We start from the raw sequence: 14621 nt of genomic DNA, 5'->3' as shown, positions 1-14621 counted from the left end.
GTTTAAAAAGTCTAATTTGGTTACTTGCTCCCAAAGTCCTTTCATCCCACAAGGTACCAAAAAAAAAACAACGATTTTTTTAGCGTGGACACTTATATGAAGTATTTACACGAAATGACTCTTAAAAGTCATTTTGTGTAAATACTTCATATAAGTGTAAAAAAAACTCGTTTTTTTTAGCGTGGACACTTATATGAAGTATTTACACAAAATGACTCTTAAGAGTCATTTCGTGTAAATACTTCATATAAGTGTCCTCGCTAAAAAAATCTTGGGTTATTGTGACTGGACTTGTGACATGACTTGTGACGGGACTTGTGTCCTGACTTGTGACCTGACTTGTGACCGTATTTGTGACCTGACTTGTGACCTGACTTGTGACAGGACTTGTGACAGGACTTGTGACTGGACTTGTGACAGGACTTGTGACAGGACTTGTGACGTGACTTGTGACTGGACTTATGACCAGACTTGTGACAGGACTTGTGCCAAGACTTGTGACCTGACTTGTAACCAGACTTGTGACCGGACTTGTGATCTGACTTGTAACCAGACTTGTGACGTGACTTGTGACCTGACTTGTGACCAGACTTGTGATGGACTTGACAACAGCACTAGCTGCCATAATTTCACAAGGTTTCCTTATCAATATTCCAATTTTAAACCCTGAATATGCAGTACACAGCGCTAAGTGCTAAATGCAGTACCAATTAAAAAACAAAATAACCATGTCTTTACGATTTGACAATCATGACAAAACATAAAAGTGCCACTCACTTGAAGGAAATACACAGAAGAAGGGTTTCTGGAGATCACAGTCACGACCTGACCACTCAAAGAGAGCATCCGAGGCTTGCACAGTTCCAACAACGCAGTCCTGATTAGAATCCCAACAACAAGGTTGATTGTTTGCCCAGTTAACGTAATCTATCGCACTCCCATCAGCCATTTGATACCTGTCATCTGGTGAGGAGACACGAAACATACCATCAACTTCTTATTGCCGCTGCTATATTAGATTCAAATTAGCCAATCGACCTCGACAAGCTCAGAGGTCGAGTGGAAGACAGTAAGACACCCATATTACTAGGGAGTGTGGCCTAGTGGTTAGGGTTTGTGACTTATGATCAGAGGTCAGGGTCTCAAATTCATGCTGCTGGTCACATGTTGTGTCCTTGGACACACCACTTTACCCTTACTTGTCTCTGCCGCTTCTCTCTGTCTGGGATATATGTAGGAGTTACTCATAACCACTAAAACTGTATAGCGCCCTCTGGAGTTTGTTGCTATGTTAACCAGACTTGCAGTTGCAAGAGAGTTCTAGAATACACAGTTGTTAGTCAGAATCCTGACTGGATATGTGTCGTCTTTCCAAGCCTCAATCTTAGATAAGAACCACATAACACTCTCCACCCAGGAGTACAAATGGGTATTGACATTAGCTGTAGGGAGCAACCTGCAATGGACTGGCATCCCATCGGGGGGGGGGGGGGGGGGGAATAGAAATATCCCACTTGTTTTATGCCAAGAAAACCAGAGATAAACGCTGGCCTGATGATGTTGGGCCATATTGGCTCGCGACAGACTTTCCAATTTGTTTCTTTACTATGAGCAGGAGGTCGTAAGTTGCTTCTGACAGGCTCTTGCACAAAATCTCCCTTTGAAAAAAATTCCATCTGGTGTGGTTATTTTAAGATTAATGGCAGTTCTATAGATTTATAAAAAAAAGGCACTGCTGGAAGACAATACCGGCACACAAAACACCATGCTGGCACACACTACATGCATATTTAGTTCTCCAAGTAAACACACATGTTATGTGTGACCAAACTAATTGAAGTATTAAGCTGAGGGTTGGGCAAGGGGACCCTACCCATTCAGATTTTTTTCCCCCGTGTTTTTTTTCTTCTCACTTTTATTCAAATGAAGAAATTAAGTGAAAAATGTAGTTTTCCACTTTCACATAATTTGAAATCTAAACACTGCCCTCTCAGATTCAAAGACGAGGCCCGCTTTATTATTCTAAATCTACTTTTACTCCCCGTAAGAAAGCACAAAACGGTCACCTGCACTTCCACTGCTATGGGTTCTATGAGATAAGAGGTTTGTACTGTGAAGTTAGCAATGAGTAAAGTTGCAGTTACATCACGCGACACATCCTTTTGTGAGTTTGTGAGGTTCTGAAAAGAACCAGGAAATACCATTAAAGAGGTTGTGGAATGCTCGAAGACATTTCGGTCATTTTTTCGGGTATATGTAGCCTAAGGTGTGATAAAATTTAAAAAAACGACTATTGTGTCTGTCATGAAATGAGTACAAAAGGTACTTTTGAGAGCTGTTTTTCAGGTCCTGTTTCGACCCGAATGTGCGATTTGTGTAACAGTCGTCGTTGGGGGCAGCAAACAAAGCATAGTAAATCGTGACGAAATAAACAGGACTCGTTTATACTACGCTGCATCGGGAGTCCTGTTTATTACGATTTACTATGTTTTGTTTGCTGCCCCCAACGACGACTTTTACACAAATCGCACGTTCGGGTCGAAACAGGACCTGAAAACAGCTCTTAAAAGTACCTTTTGTACTCATTTCATGACGGACACAATAGTCGTTTTTATTTCATCACACCTTAGGCTACATATACCCGAAAAATAACGGAAATGTTTTCGAGCATTCCACAACCTCTTTAACAACTTTCGCACAGTATGCTCTATTCATCGTAGGGAGACTGTACTAGGAGGCTGACTATACATAAACATATAAGTCCAGGTAATGTTTGTGTTTTGAGAAGTTTTCATTTTGGAATTTTACAACAAAAATGATACATATATATATGTTTATGTACAAACTTGCGATTGACTTGTGGTAGACAGGACTTCAACACTGGAAATATCTGAAGCATATTTCTCTTCCGAGAATGTTTAATGTTCATTCACGTTTTCTGACCCCCCCCCCCCCTTTCTTTCACTCAGTCTCCAGACGATGGGCGGAGCAACCGATTGTGCTTACCCTCATTTCTCCTCATTGCGAGCCAGAATTCTGTACCAACGGCCATTTCGTATTCAGCCCAGTTGATTGGCATCTCCCTGTGCGGAGCATACAGGGAAGCGAAGGGGTACCTGGCGGTGCATTCTTGCAGTGCTGCCGTCCAATTCATGCCTTCGCTGACGTACTGGACGCAAAACTCATAGAGGCCTATGAAACTCCAGCCTGCTGGGCATTCACCTTCCTGTGGACGTTCGGGGCCCTCATCTGAGATAGGAGAGTTTTCCAATTGTTTTCTAATTAGTAATGGAAACTGTTAGATTGAATCAGACAAGTACCCGTTCTCATATAGTCTGGTTTTTTTTTTTTGATAACAGAGCCTCTATCCTTTTCGCTGAAACTGTGAGCAGTAGGCCTATAAGCACAGCACAGAGTCGGTTAAGTTAAGGTTTTTCTAAGGCAAATAGTCGTAACGAGTATCTAAATTTTGTGACTCAAGTCAAAGCGAGTCGTTTTATGACAGTGACCAGAGTCAAGTAGGTTGTCTTATCAAGTCGAGTCATTTTGACTACAGTTGAGTTGAGTAAATTCATTCTACGGCAGCGGCTCAAGTCGAGTTGGATCATTCTTAGGCCGTGCCTCAAGTGAGTAGAGTTATTTTTAGGCAGTGACTCAAGTCAATTGTGTCATTCTTGAGCAGTGACTTGAAACAAGTTGAGTCCAGTCATTTTAAGACAGAGACTTGAGCGAGTCATTCTCAGGCAGTGACTCGAGTCGAGTTGTGTCATTCTTAATGTGTCATTCTTAAGCAGTGACTCGAATCAAGTTGAGTCATTCTTAGGCGGTGACTTGGGTCAATTGAGTCCAGTCAATATATCAGACAGTGACTCGAGGCGATTGAAGTCATTCTAAGACGGCGACATGTGTCACTCTTCAGGCTGGTTCATAACTCATGCAACAGAATTTAGTGGACTTTATTTAGGGTAATGGCAAAGGTCACATTGAAATTGCAATTGTTGAGGTATGTCAGGAAATCTGCTCCACTGCGTGAAGCCTGCACCTGAGCAAAGACATTTGCCGGTAATGGTTCAACTAAGCTTAAAGGGGCACTAGGTCCTGAAATCCCTGAAAATTTTATGTTTTGGATTGTTTATTGGCCTATTTCATACATCTGGTTGAAAGGAAACCAACCTAATGCCTCACTGCTCCCGAGAAAAAAAAAAAAAAAACCTGCTTGTTTACATCGGACATGACGGAGAACGAATACGTCTTTCGTGTTGTTTTCAGTATACGATATACATGTTGTGTGTCTCTGGAACAGCTGTGACCAATCACCAATGCAAAAAAAAAAATGGTTTCTTCAAGGTCCGCAAAAGGCGAACACATCACGAATGAAATCACAACTAGCATCCCAAATAGCTCGAATTTATAGGGTTGCAAAAGTGGACCCCGAAATTCCTTCAGTTATACAGAAATAACACAAAAACGCCCAGTTTGAAAGGATAGTTGTGTGGATGTTTATATCCTACTTTTAAATGTTATTTCCGATTAACATCATCTCATTTAAAGCGCGTTTTGTAGCCCGATTGGGCTGTTCCAGGACCTAGTGTCCGTTTAAGTCCAGTGACCAGGATCCTACCTAATGAGATGGAGCAGATGGCTGTCATGTTCCCTTCGCAATCCTCAGTGGTCCACATGTCACCGTCTGTAGAAACGCAGGATTTGGTATCGGAAGGCTGAGGTTCCCTTGCAGCCCAGTTGGTATAAACGACGAGTTGAGATCTATCAATCCAGGTGAACGCCTGTAGGGGACAACAAAAACAAAGAAAACTTGCGGAGAATCAAACAGTTTGCTCTTGGAACGACTCTGGAGTGGTGTTACCATGGGTGCGGAGCATCCACCTCAATCATCTACTGATTGGTTGTGAAGCGTGTGTCCTCAGGCAATCCAGTTTACCAAGACTAAATAGGGCAGAGGTACTTGTTTTTGAAATGCCGTTTGCACCTATGCAGTATGTCCCCCAAAAAGTGTCCGTCTGACTATTTTTTAAACTAACTACAAAACCATGGAGTCAATTTTGACATCTTTTAATTGTGCAGTTACTCTTTATCCTTGGCCTTAACCCCTATTGCATCGCTGTAGCCATGCACGTCGGCAAATTTAAGAATCCTGCTGCTGTACAAGTTTGACATGTTTTAGATGGGGTTACAATCGAGAATAAGCTTTATGTGGCGTCTCTGGGCTCCTGTATATTTTGCACTAAATTTAGGGCACCATTTGCAGATGGTATTATAATTTTGTAATTGTGCATCTGGGAGCCAGACTGAGGGAGTAATGGTCGTGTATCTGGAACCTGTAATAAACGCTTTTTAATTAGCGCAATATGTAAGGGTGCAGACTAAATGACCAGCCTGGCAGCACATGCACGATGTCGCTGTATGGTCTGACGTTACCATTTTCTCTGATTTTTGTCTTGACCATCCAAATTTCCCAAAGAATGTTTGTGTCTGTCGAGATCGTAAGTGGGTGCAGAATTCTTAAGTCTTATGGCCTTACTGAGGTCACCTCAAGCTCCACCCAGAAGGATATTTTTGAGAGTTTTAGGGGGATCAAAACGTCATCTGCAACATCAGCCGGCATTTGAAGAAGAAAAGAAACCCACGTCGCTGCACCACTTTTGGGGCAAGCTCCATACCAGAAACCGAAGACTTTTTGTTTTGCCTTATAAGCATAAACAAGCCAATTAAAGTTACACATTGTTTTTTTGCAGTGTACTCTGGTGTGCGGTCACAAAGCGCGGTGTACCTTTCATACACATCATATCCACTCCCTTTGAGCCTTCCCATTGAATTTAACCGTAACTTTCACTCTCATGACTTTCAGAATATCTATTCTTACCCCTCGGGTGCTCCTCAGCCCAATCCATGACGTTGTTTCGCCCGCACCCAGCAACAACAGACGGATGGCATTGTTATGATACGCGTTGCTCACTGTCGCCAGATGTGCATTAGTTCCGGTTGCCCGGCACGCTTCTTCAGCATCAGCTGATGACATTCCGCTGCTGGTGATTTTGAAGCAAGCCCCGTCATAAACAAAATAGTCGGCATCACTGCCATCTACTGGACATGATGGCTGTACCGGATCAGTATTGTCTGAAGTCAGAAAATAAGAATGGAAGTTTAAAAAATGATTTATTTTGGCATGTCTTCTCTCTTCTCTTTATATTATTTAACCAGTTAACGCCAGAGGTGTGCGTAAACACGCACAGGCTGTTTTTATACACATGCACGGTCGACTGGTTAAGACGCTAAGATGGCTTTGACTGGCCTCCGGGTGACGTCTAACCATGCTAATCCCTTGTGCCTTTTGTACACTCACACGAAGTCTGTGTATGAAGTCTGTGGAGTCGGGATGTGTGCTGAACTTGAAATGGCCGTGGTGCATGGCGTATTGTACAATTGACGCTCCAGTGCACACCCGGAGTATTGAAACTTTTTTGCGGTTTCGGCAAGAAATATCGTACAAATACTGTTGAAATGACTTTTGCGAATCAGTATTTGTGGCATTTGCCTGGACATCAGAAGTTGGCTGGAAAATTTTGCTTTAATTTTCGACAAAAATTATCCCGGCATTAAGTGGTCAACACAGAATAATCACTTCCCTTCCAAAACTCAGCCAAACTGGCCCTTAGCAGACACGTTATCTTTATTGTTTTGTACATACCTGTAGGAGCTATTTCGCAGAGGAAATAGGGCGTGCTTGCTACATTACATTGGAATGTTTTCCACAAACCCGGTGTTCTATCATCAGGAACTAGCCGAACACACTGCATGAGAAAAAGGAAGGTTCTGTGTTGCCTGAGGTTTTGCCTGCCACTGTCACATCAATACCCCAAGGCCCATTCTGGACACCGAGCTACTGCAATGCCACACTCAATTTATTGAGGCGATTCAAAATACAGTGCGCCACCAAGATTTTGCCATGGAGAGTTTATTTTTCCCAATTCATTGAAATGGTTGAAAAATTCGCAGCGCAGGCTATTTGAAACTGTTTTTCCAGTCAGTAGTTTCATAAGCGTATGATTCGAGTATCTGTTTTCCTTTTCTTTTCTTTTTATCGACACGGTGTTTTTTGTAAGGCAGCCAAACGCTATGCCCCAATCTATAACAAATTAGCTCAAGTAGTCTACTGACACACATTTAAATGGGCCGTGTGTTGTGTTGACTGTAAATTTGAGAAATGGTCACTCCATGGCAAACACTTGGTGGCGCACTGCATTGTGAATTGCCCGAATTGTACGTTTTGAATTTAGCATGGCGATGGCATGACAATGAAGGAATTCTGTATTTAGAGGAGCATCGGTCCCATTCATTGCGCACATAAATGCACAGTCGGGACCAAGGCTTTGTGTTTGCCATAACCAGAATTTGTATTAACAGTGTTTGTACTAACGAGAGGTGACTGTGTAATGTGCCATGAGGGTCTCACCTGGTAGATACCAGCGCTATAGTGTTCATTATATTACTAAATGTACCATTAGGGAGACGCGTTATTGTAATTCCTTCAATAATAGGGAGACACCGGTCATTAGGGAGACACATAACTGTCTCCCTAATGTCACAGCCCCCATTTAGAGGCAAAATTTTGGTGTCGCAATTAAGTTATATTTGTTGCTCGTGGTCTAATAAGTAAGCATACCGAAATGCGTGGAAAAAGGACAAGGAAATAGTGGGTTAGGGCACATTTAAGTTTGAAAAATTTTGCACAAGTCTATGGGTATGTCTCCCAAATGACCCATTCCCGGTAATAATATTTATAGTATATCACAGAAATATGTACACAGTGCTTACCCGCTGCCCCGCAGGTATATTATCGTCTGGTTGATTTAGATCCCAATTGTTGTAACCAGAGGTATTAGTATCATCTGGCCATCTGTATTCGCCATCAACGGCTGTGTCACTCAGTCCCATCCATACGCCATCAGACTGAGACGCAGTCTTCAGAAACACATTCAGGTACACTACAAACAGTAGAGAAGGGTTTCACGGTTCAGAGATTGGCAACAACCCAACAACAAATTCACAAATCTGAAAGCTACAGTCCATCATTTGCAGTAACTGAAGTAATTATTGTTGAAAAACATAATTATTAGGTTGAACGATAGTAAGGGGACTAAACTCCCTGTGAAATTATTCTTTATGGCACGCTGTCATTTTGACGAAATCAACAATTTAAGGTCTTTCCAACGTTGGAAATTTCGGTTAGTTCATTTTCTTTTATTCGGCGAAGCACGTGCAAGCATTGACATGATGCACACGTGCGCCCTTGCTATAATTCTTCAGATCAGTGCGTGACATCAGCTCAGTGTGAACGTGTCTCGGACACTGAATTCAGGCCAAATTCAAAACATGATTCAGCAACTTCTGATTTGAAAGCGAGCTCTTAGAATGTTGTATTTCTCCAAATATACAGCTGAAGCTGAGCTGAAACTTCATCAGGTTAGTTAATTTGTTCAGAACCCTCTTTAGATTTTGAGAACTTTTGTTACTTCAAACGAACAAAATGCACAAATTACAAATGATGGACTGTACCTTTAAGTGCATGGCCGATTTCTTATCTTATCGATATTCTTTTACTCTTCATTTTGTTACGTTAAATAACTTTGTTTTATCTTCCCACTGAAATCTTTTAAAAAGAAATCACCACTTTCAAGGACAAAATTAGGGCTTTCTATGACCACTTCACACACCACACTAGCCAGTCTTCACACTGAGACAATGGGAGACTTTTGAGACGAGGGTGGCAGCAAACATACCGGTCCTTTTGCCATTGTTTGCGTCACATTGAGCATGCGGGCTTTGTCTTAAACGTGACGTAAACAACTGAAAAAGGAGCGGTATGTTTGCTGCCACCAACGTCTCAAAAGTCTCCCATTAGGATGCCACTTCCTTTCACTACCTTCGAGTTTGACACAAGACCAGAAAAGGACCACAGTTGGTGCACAGACCATGGAAAGATAGAAACGTACATGGAGGAGAAAGTATAATAAACTGCAATGCAAGCTGGAAGCTTATACTGCCTTTCTCAAATATTATGCATGATCACGTGCGGGTTTCTGACTGGTACAAGACTTTTTTCTTGGAATACCAACTTTCAAGGCCTCCTTGTAAAATAACAAAATTCAATGAGCTTTTCAAGACTTTACTGGATGGATTTAAAATTCTAGGATTTTCAAGGAATTTTTACATGACCTTGGGGACCCTGCTTATCTCTTAACAACATTACAATGAATGTTATATAAATACTTGAAATATTTTTTAAATATTGGATGGCTTTGAGGTGAAAACAAGAATATATTGCATGAGCTATGACAATATTGCACGAGTCGAAGATGAGTGCAGTATTGTCATAGCAAGTGCAATATTATACAAATATTGAATGCTTCGAGTGGTGTAGTAAAACTAGCCTCCCGAGGTGATCCATGGACCATTCTATTTTCCCGAGGCGAAGCCGAGGGAAAATAGAATGGTCCATGGATCACCGAGGGAGGCTAGTTTTACTTCACCACGAGATAAAGCATTCAATATTTGTTTTATAACACTTCACCCACAGATTCTGCTTGATTTTAATATTTTAAATTATTTAAATCTGAACACAGTTGAAATAAACTTCAATTTCAATACAAAATTGGTGGAAAATGTATTTCTCTCTTAAAAACTACCCCTTCACGAAATGTTTGAACCCAAGTCTGCGGCACGCTCTCTTTAGAATAATACGTCCGCGCTACGCACAATGCGCACACCAGCATGCATTTGCACACAAATACCGTGCCGTGGAAATAGTACTTTGGTTGCTAATGGTATAGTACTTTGGTTGCTATGCGCATAGTACTTTTGGCTGTGCACAGAAAGATAGCAAAATTAGAAAGTAACATGTGACTCGCTCTCGGCCAATCAAGACACAGAATCTGTGGGTGAGGTGTTATAATACGCTCTGTTGACTGGTTGACAACTGTGAGTTTCTACGCTCTTAATCCTGCAGAAACCAGCAAAAGTGCCTGGATGAGGGCGCACTGAACAATATCAAAAGTAATATTGTCCACAATCTGGGTACTTTCACTGATAATATTGCTGTCACCCAAGCACATTTTACGAAAGCATACAATATGCTGATTTATTTGTTCTGCTTGATGCCTGACATAATTAAAAATGCTCCGTAAGTACAGGTACATTATTGAAGTGGTCTAATAAATATTGTAGTTATTGCAGTCAAGACATCATTTCCCTTGTAATTACTAAAACATTGGTTACCTTTCTAATTTTTTGACCCAAATATAGTGTACGGATTTAAGGAAACTGAGCATTACAAGTCCACTAAACAGCACAACATGTTACCTTGGTCATTAAGACTGTGGATAGAGGCAAGAGTGGCTCCCACATCTAGGGCGCACTGGGCGGATGCTTCATCCCATGTTACCCTGGTTTGTGCAGCCCCAGTAGGTTTCAAGGCAAAGCATTTTGATGTACCAGAGAATTGGGAGTAACCGTCTAGGCACGTTCCCTGCACCTGAACTGCAATTAAAAGATGGATATTTGTGAAAAAGAAGACCAAAAAAGAAAAAAACAGTTGCAATGGGATTGGGAGCAGAAATCCCAGATAGAACATTGGGCAAAACATGGACACTGTGATTTGATGGAATAGTATGGCAGATAGGTGATTGAATTGTGCCTTTGATGATACAAGCATGGCATTTGGCACACAGTCAGAGTCAGGCATGCAACTGGGAAGTCACAAAAAAAGAGGAAATTCAAATCTTTCCCAGACTTTGTACAGTGTTTTTCTATTTTGAATGGCACACATGGGAAGTAAAAAAAAGAGGAAATCAGCTGATCCGAGGAAAAGTTGCATGTCTGCAGAGTATGTCATGAGAAAGATATTTGGCTAAAAGGCCATCACAGATTTGTTCTTTGACAAAAATATAGTCTCAAAAACATGTAGTTGACAAAAACAGCCAATGGCGGCCATTTTGAAAAATTTGAAAATTGCTCGATATTCTATCAATGTTTTTAGTTCAATGGGTTTTTTTTTCTTTCTTTATATACCATTTTCAATTTTTTTTTTCAACTATTTAATCTTTTGCAGTTTTTGCAGCTTTTTTTTACTTCAAATGTCGGCTGATGACTGCAAATGGTGCCTGACTAAATTTAGTGCAAAATATATGGGAGTCCAGAGAGGCCACATAAAGACACTCGATCGTAACCCCGTCTAAAAACATGTTAAAATTGTGCAGCAGCAGGATTCCAGTCAAACCAGTGAGTTTGGCGGGTTTTTTTTTTTTCATTTTGCCGATGTGCATGGCTACGGCGACGCGCGTGCATATCAGAAACCGGAGATTTTTTTTTTGGCCTAAAAACATGTCTTATTTCTTTTTAATTTTTAGATCTTGATTAGGAAACTGAATACTTGTAGTCAACCAAAATGGGTTTACAGACCACTAATCTTAACCACTTACAGTACAAAAGTAAACAAAAACTTCAAAATTATTCAGCTGTATCAATTATTTGTGCAATATTTTGAATGAGGCTAAGGTTTTGTTTACTTTTTATGATTATGTGGTCACACCCCTTGGACTTTTCCCTCGGCGAGTCAATTAGATCCACGCCTAGATTGCTCAGGCCAAGTTTGCAAACAAGAACACAAATGTGGCCACGAGACTTGTGGATGTTCTTTAATATAAAGAAAACAGAACCACAGAGAATTACAACTCATCTTATCGTAAGATTTCTAAAGTTGCATTCGTTGAAGTCGTATTTTTCGTGTTTCATCATGAAAATTAGATTCCTTTTTTCAATTGGCATTTTCTTTAGCAATATGTTATTCATTTTCAAATGAGCCATCGACCCCCAAACATGGCCCACATTAATAGTCACTGAATAAGTATTTTGCAAATTTGGCATTACTTGCGGCCTGACAATAGTTCCGTTCTCACGGGGTAGGCTGGTTCCTGCCCCATAATCAGTATTGATAATTTACGGACCGGGAACCAGTCTGCTCACAAGGATTGCAGACCCCTCAAAAAAAAGGGAAAAAAAGGAGTATTTTTTTATTGGAATAAAACATACAAGTTGAAAGTTATAATAAGAATAAAGTGGAATTTATTGAAGAGCACTGGGAAAACGACTTTAATTTTCAAGGGTTTAAAGCCAAAACAATTTAACATTATGAATTAAGTTTTTGCTTTAAGGGAATATACATCATTTGCTTTTGCTGTAATTTTCAGAAATGGATGGAATTGGGGGGTTGGAAATTTATAGCAAATATAGTTACACTTACTTTTTTGAGGTTTTGGGTTCGAAAATGCTATAAAAACCAAGAAAAACAATCATTTTCCTGTAGTCTGGTTCCCTGACTCCATATAAGAAGAAACAGAGCAGTTTACATACATTGGGGAATTGTAAGGTCAGGGAACCAGTCTAGCTGGCTCGTACCCGTTCATAGGTTTGTAATCAATTGCAAACAAGTGCGATGGTCAATTGGGGCCAGTATTTGAAAAAAGGCCAGTTTTTTCCAACGCTGATCGACTGATCAGCGTTGGAAATTGATACAAAAATATCACTTTTCTTGAAAATGACAGTATACCAAGTGCCATGATTTTACAGGATGCTTTACACTGTCATTCACTAACAGTCCAGCAAGGTATTTCAAAATGATTTGGTAGTTTTATTTTTTGATGTTTGCAAATGTTGTATTTTCCCTTTAAGTTAGCCACTGTTGACCAATTTCAAGAACACATATGTAGGAAAATGATTTTGAATTCTTTTTGAAATGATTTTGAATTCTCTTTATTTTTTTAAATGATCTTGAAATAGTTGAAAAGATACTCTGCCACAGAAGTGAATGTATACTGGAGAGAAAAGGCAGAAAGAACCCATATCTTCAACGTATTAACATGTTATTCTGTGTAGTTTGAATGCAACTCAAAGAAAGTCTTATAGAGAGACCAGACATTTAAAAGATTAAAAAAAAAACACCTGCCCCTCCCAAAAAAAGAAAATGCTCAAGCAGTGTTCTTCAAAAATATTATAGTTCCCGTCCTCATCAGCTGCTTTTTTTATTCAAAGACTATTTTGGGGCTAAAATACAATGTCAATAACTTTAAGTTCAGCAAGACCTACGGAAAGAAAACAAATTTCCACAAACTATAATTGGAAAGAATGTTGCAACCTGATGCCACTTTTTTCTCTTCATATTCTTCATATATCATCTCAATGAAGTACATTCATTGCAAAAATTATGAGAAGACATGAATCTGGGACTGAGAAACATTTCCCATTTTGTTAGGAAACACTTAGACAATTTTCTTGACTCTCCATAGACCTTGTACACAACAGCTGAAGTGGCGTCGGGTTGCAACATTCTTTCCCTAAAACATTTTAAATGCATACATATTTGTAGCAATAGGCAAAACAGTTTCCCAGTAATAATGCCTTGTTATGTATAATTCCTGTGACTGTTTCTGGTTGAGTTATACTTCACAATTAAATTTTCTAAGCAATATTTTCTGCTGGGCAGCTCTGTGTACAAGAATGTTTTGCCGGAATGTCCCATGCAGTTTTAGTATCGTCCTGAGAAAAAAAAACCCAACCTCAGATAATTCTGAGTAATTTTTACAATTTGTGAACTTACCAATGGTGCACAGGAGCAAAATGACACTTAGTCGTAGCATCGTCTCAAGAAAGCATCACAGAAATAGCCCACTATATGGAAACGGCACTCATCACCGGCAGCAAAACCCAGATGTGATTCTAATTTCCGCACCAAGTTGGCTCGCTCGGTTCTTTTCTTTTGTCTTTCCTTGTTTAGCGATGCCTGGCACTGGTGTACTCCCTAATGGCCGAGGACAAAGTTTCCCTGATAGCACTTTGCTGAAAAAAGAGGGTAAAAACGCACAACAGAAAACTTGGGAGGTAGATTAATCATTGACATGATGACTGATAAAAAATGGAAATTACCGCCCAAATGGTACAAAGTACTGTCGGTAATTGCAGGATAATCACCCAAAAATGTTGAAACAAGAATTTGGGTACTGGAACTAATGTCCGGAAACTTTAAAATAGCAGAAGTACTGTACAGTTATGAAACCTTATCGAGGCAGTTTGACTAGGCGGATTGGAAACACTATTCATAGGGATGCGAGTGGTCTTATGAGTAAACTTTAAAAAAAGGATATTTAACTCCAAAACTTTCCTCCCTATTCCAAATTTTCTAAAAAGTATTCTCGTAATCCTTCTTTAATTTCTCCAATCCGAGTCACAACATACAAGGCTTTCAGATTTAAAGTCCAAGTAAAAAGAAGTAGTTGCATCTAAAAACCTCGAGTAGCTTTGAAAAATACTGAAGCAAACAGCATGAGACCGTCTAATGACTGCACTGGTTTTTGGGACAGGTTAAACGTACTTAAATATAAAAAGGCTAATTTGTATACTCTTACCTTTAACCACTCATTTTCATCACATCACTGCATTTAATGTTCTCAGTTGCCTGAAATGCATACAGCTATCTTCAACAACAAACATTTCAGGTTTAAGTTATGAAAATTAATAGGATTGCTGCAAACTGCTTACTGAGTGGGTTGACC

The 14621-nt window shown here is 40.1% G+C and overlaps 1 protein-coding gene across 5 annotated transcripts in view; it reads right to left on the bottom strand.

Annotated features, from left to right (window-relative positions):
- Positions 1–13914, bottom strand: part of LOC119729764 (macrophage mannose receptor 1-like) — a 40596-nt gene extending 26682 nt beyond the window's left edge. The window contains exons 1-8 of one of the 5 annotated variants that reach the window (XM_038202500.1): positions 13670–13914; positions 10378–10554; positions 7834–8003; positions 6707–6809; positions 5882–6135; positions 4622–4784; positions 3007–3249; positions 778–963 (exon numbers count right to left, since the gene is read on the bottom strand). In XM_038202500.1, the coding sequence (XP_038058428.1) occupies positions 778–963; positions 3007–3249; positions 4622–4784; positions 5882–6135; positions 6707–6809; positions 7834–8003; positions 10378–10554; positions 13670–13709 (1336 nt within the window). In that variant the 5' untranslated portion in view covers positions 13710–13914. Of the gene's footprint in view, positions 1–777; positions 964–3006; positions 3250–4621; positions 4785–5881; positions 6136–6706; positions 6810–7833; positions 8004–8574; positions 8837–10377; positions 10747–13669 lie in introns of those variants that run through there. The other 4 variants (XM_038202499.1, XM_038202501.1, XM_038202502.1 and 1 more) reach the window with 4 other exon arrangements.
- Positions 13915–14621: the final 707 nt, after the last annotated feature.

This window comes from Patiria miniata, unplaced genomic scaffold, assembly GCF_015706575.1.
Source record: "Patiria miniata isolate m_02_andy unplaced genomic scaffold, ASM1570657v1 HiC_scaffold_21, whole genome shotgun sequence".
Taxonomy (NCBI): domain Eukaryota; kingdom Metazoa; phylum Echinodermata; class Asteroidea; order Valvatida; family Asterinidae; genus Patiria; species Patiria miniata.
This window is presented reverse-complemented; position numbering and strand designations above follow the sequence as displayed.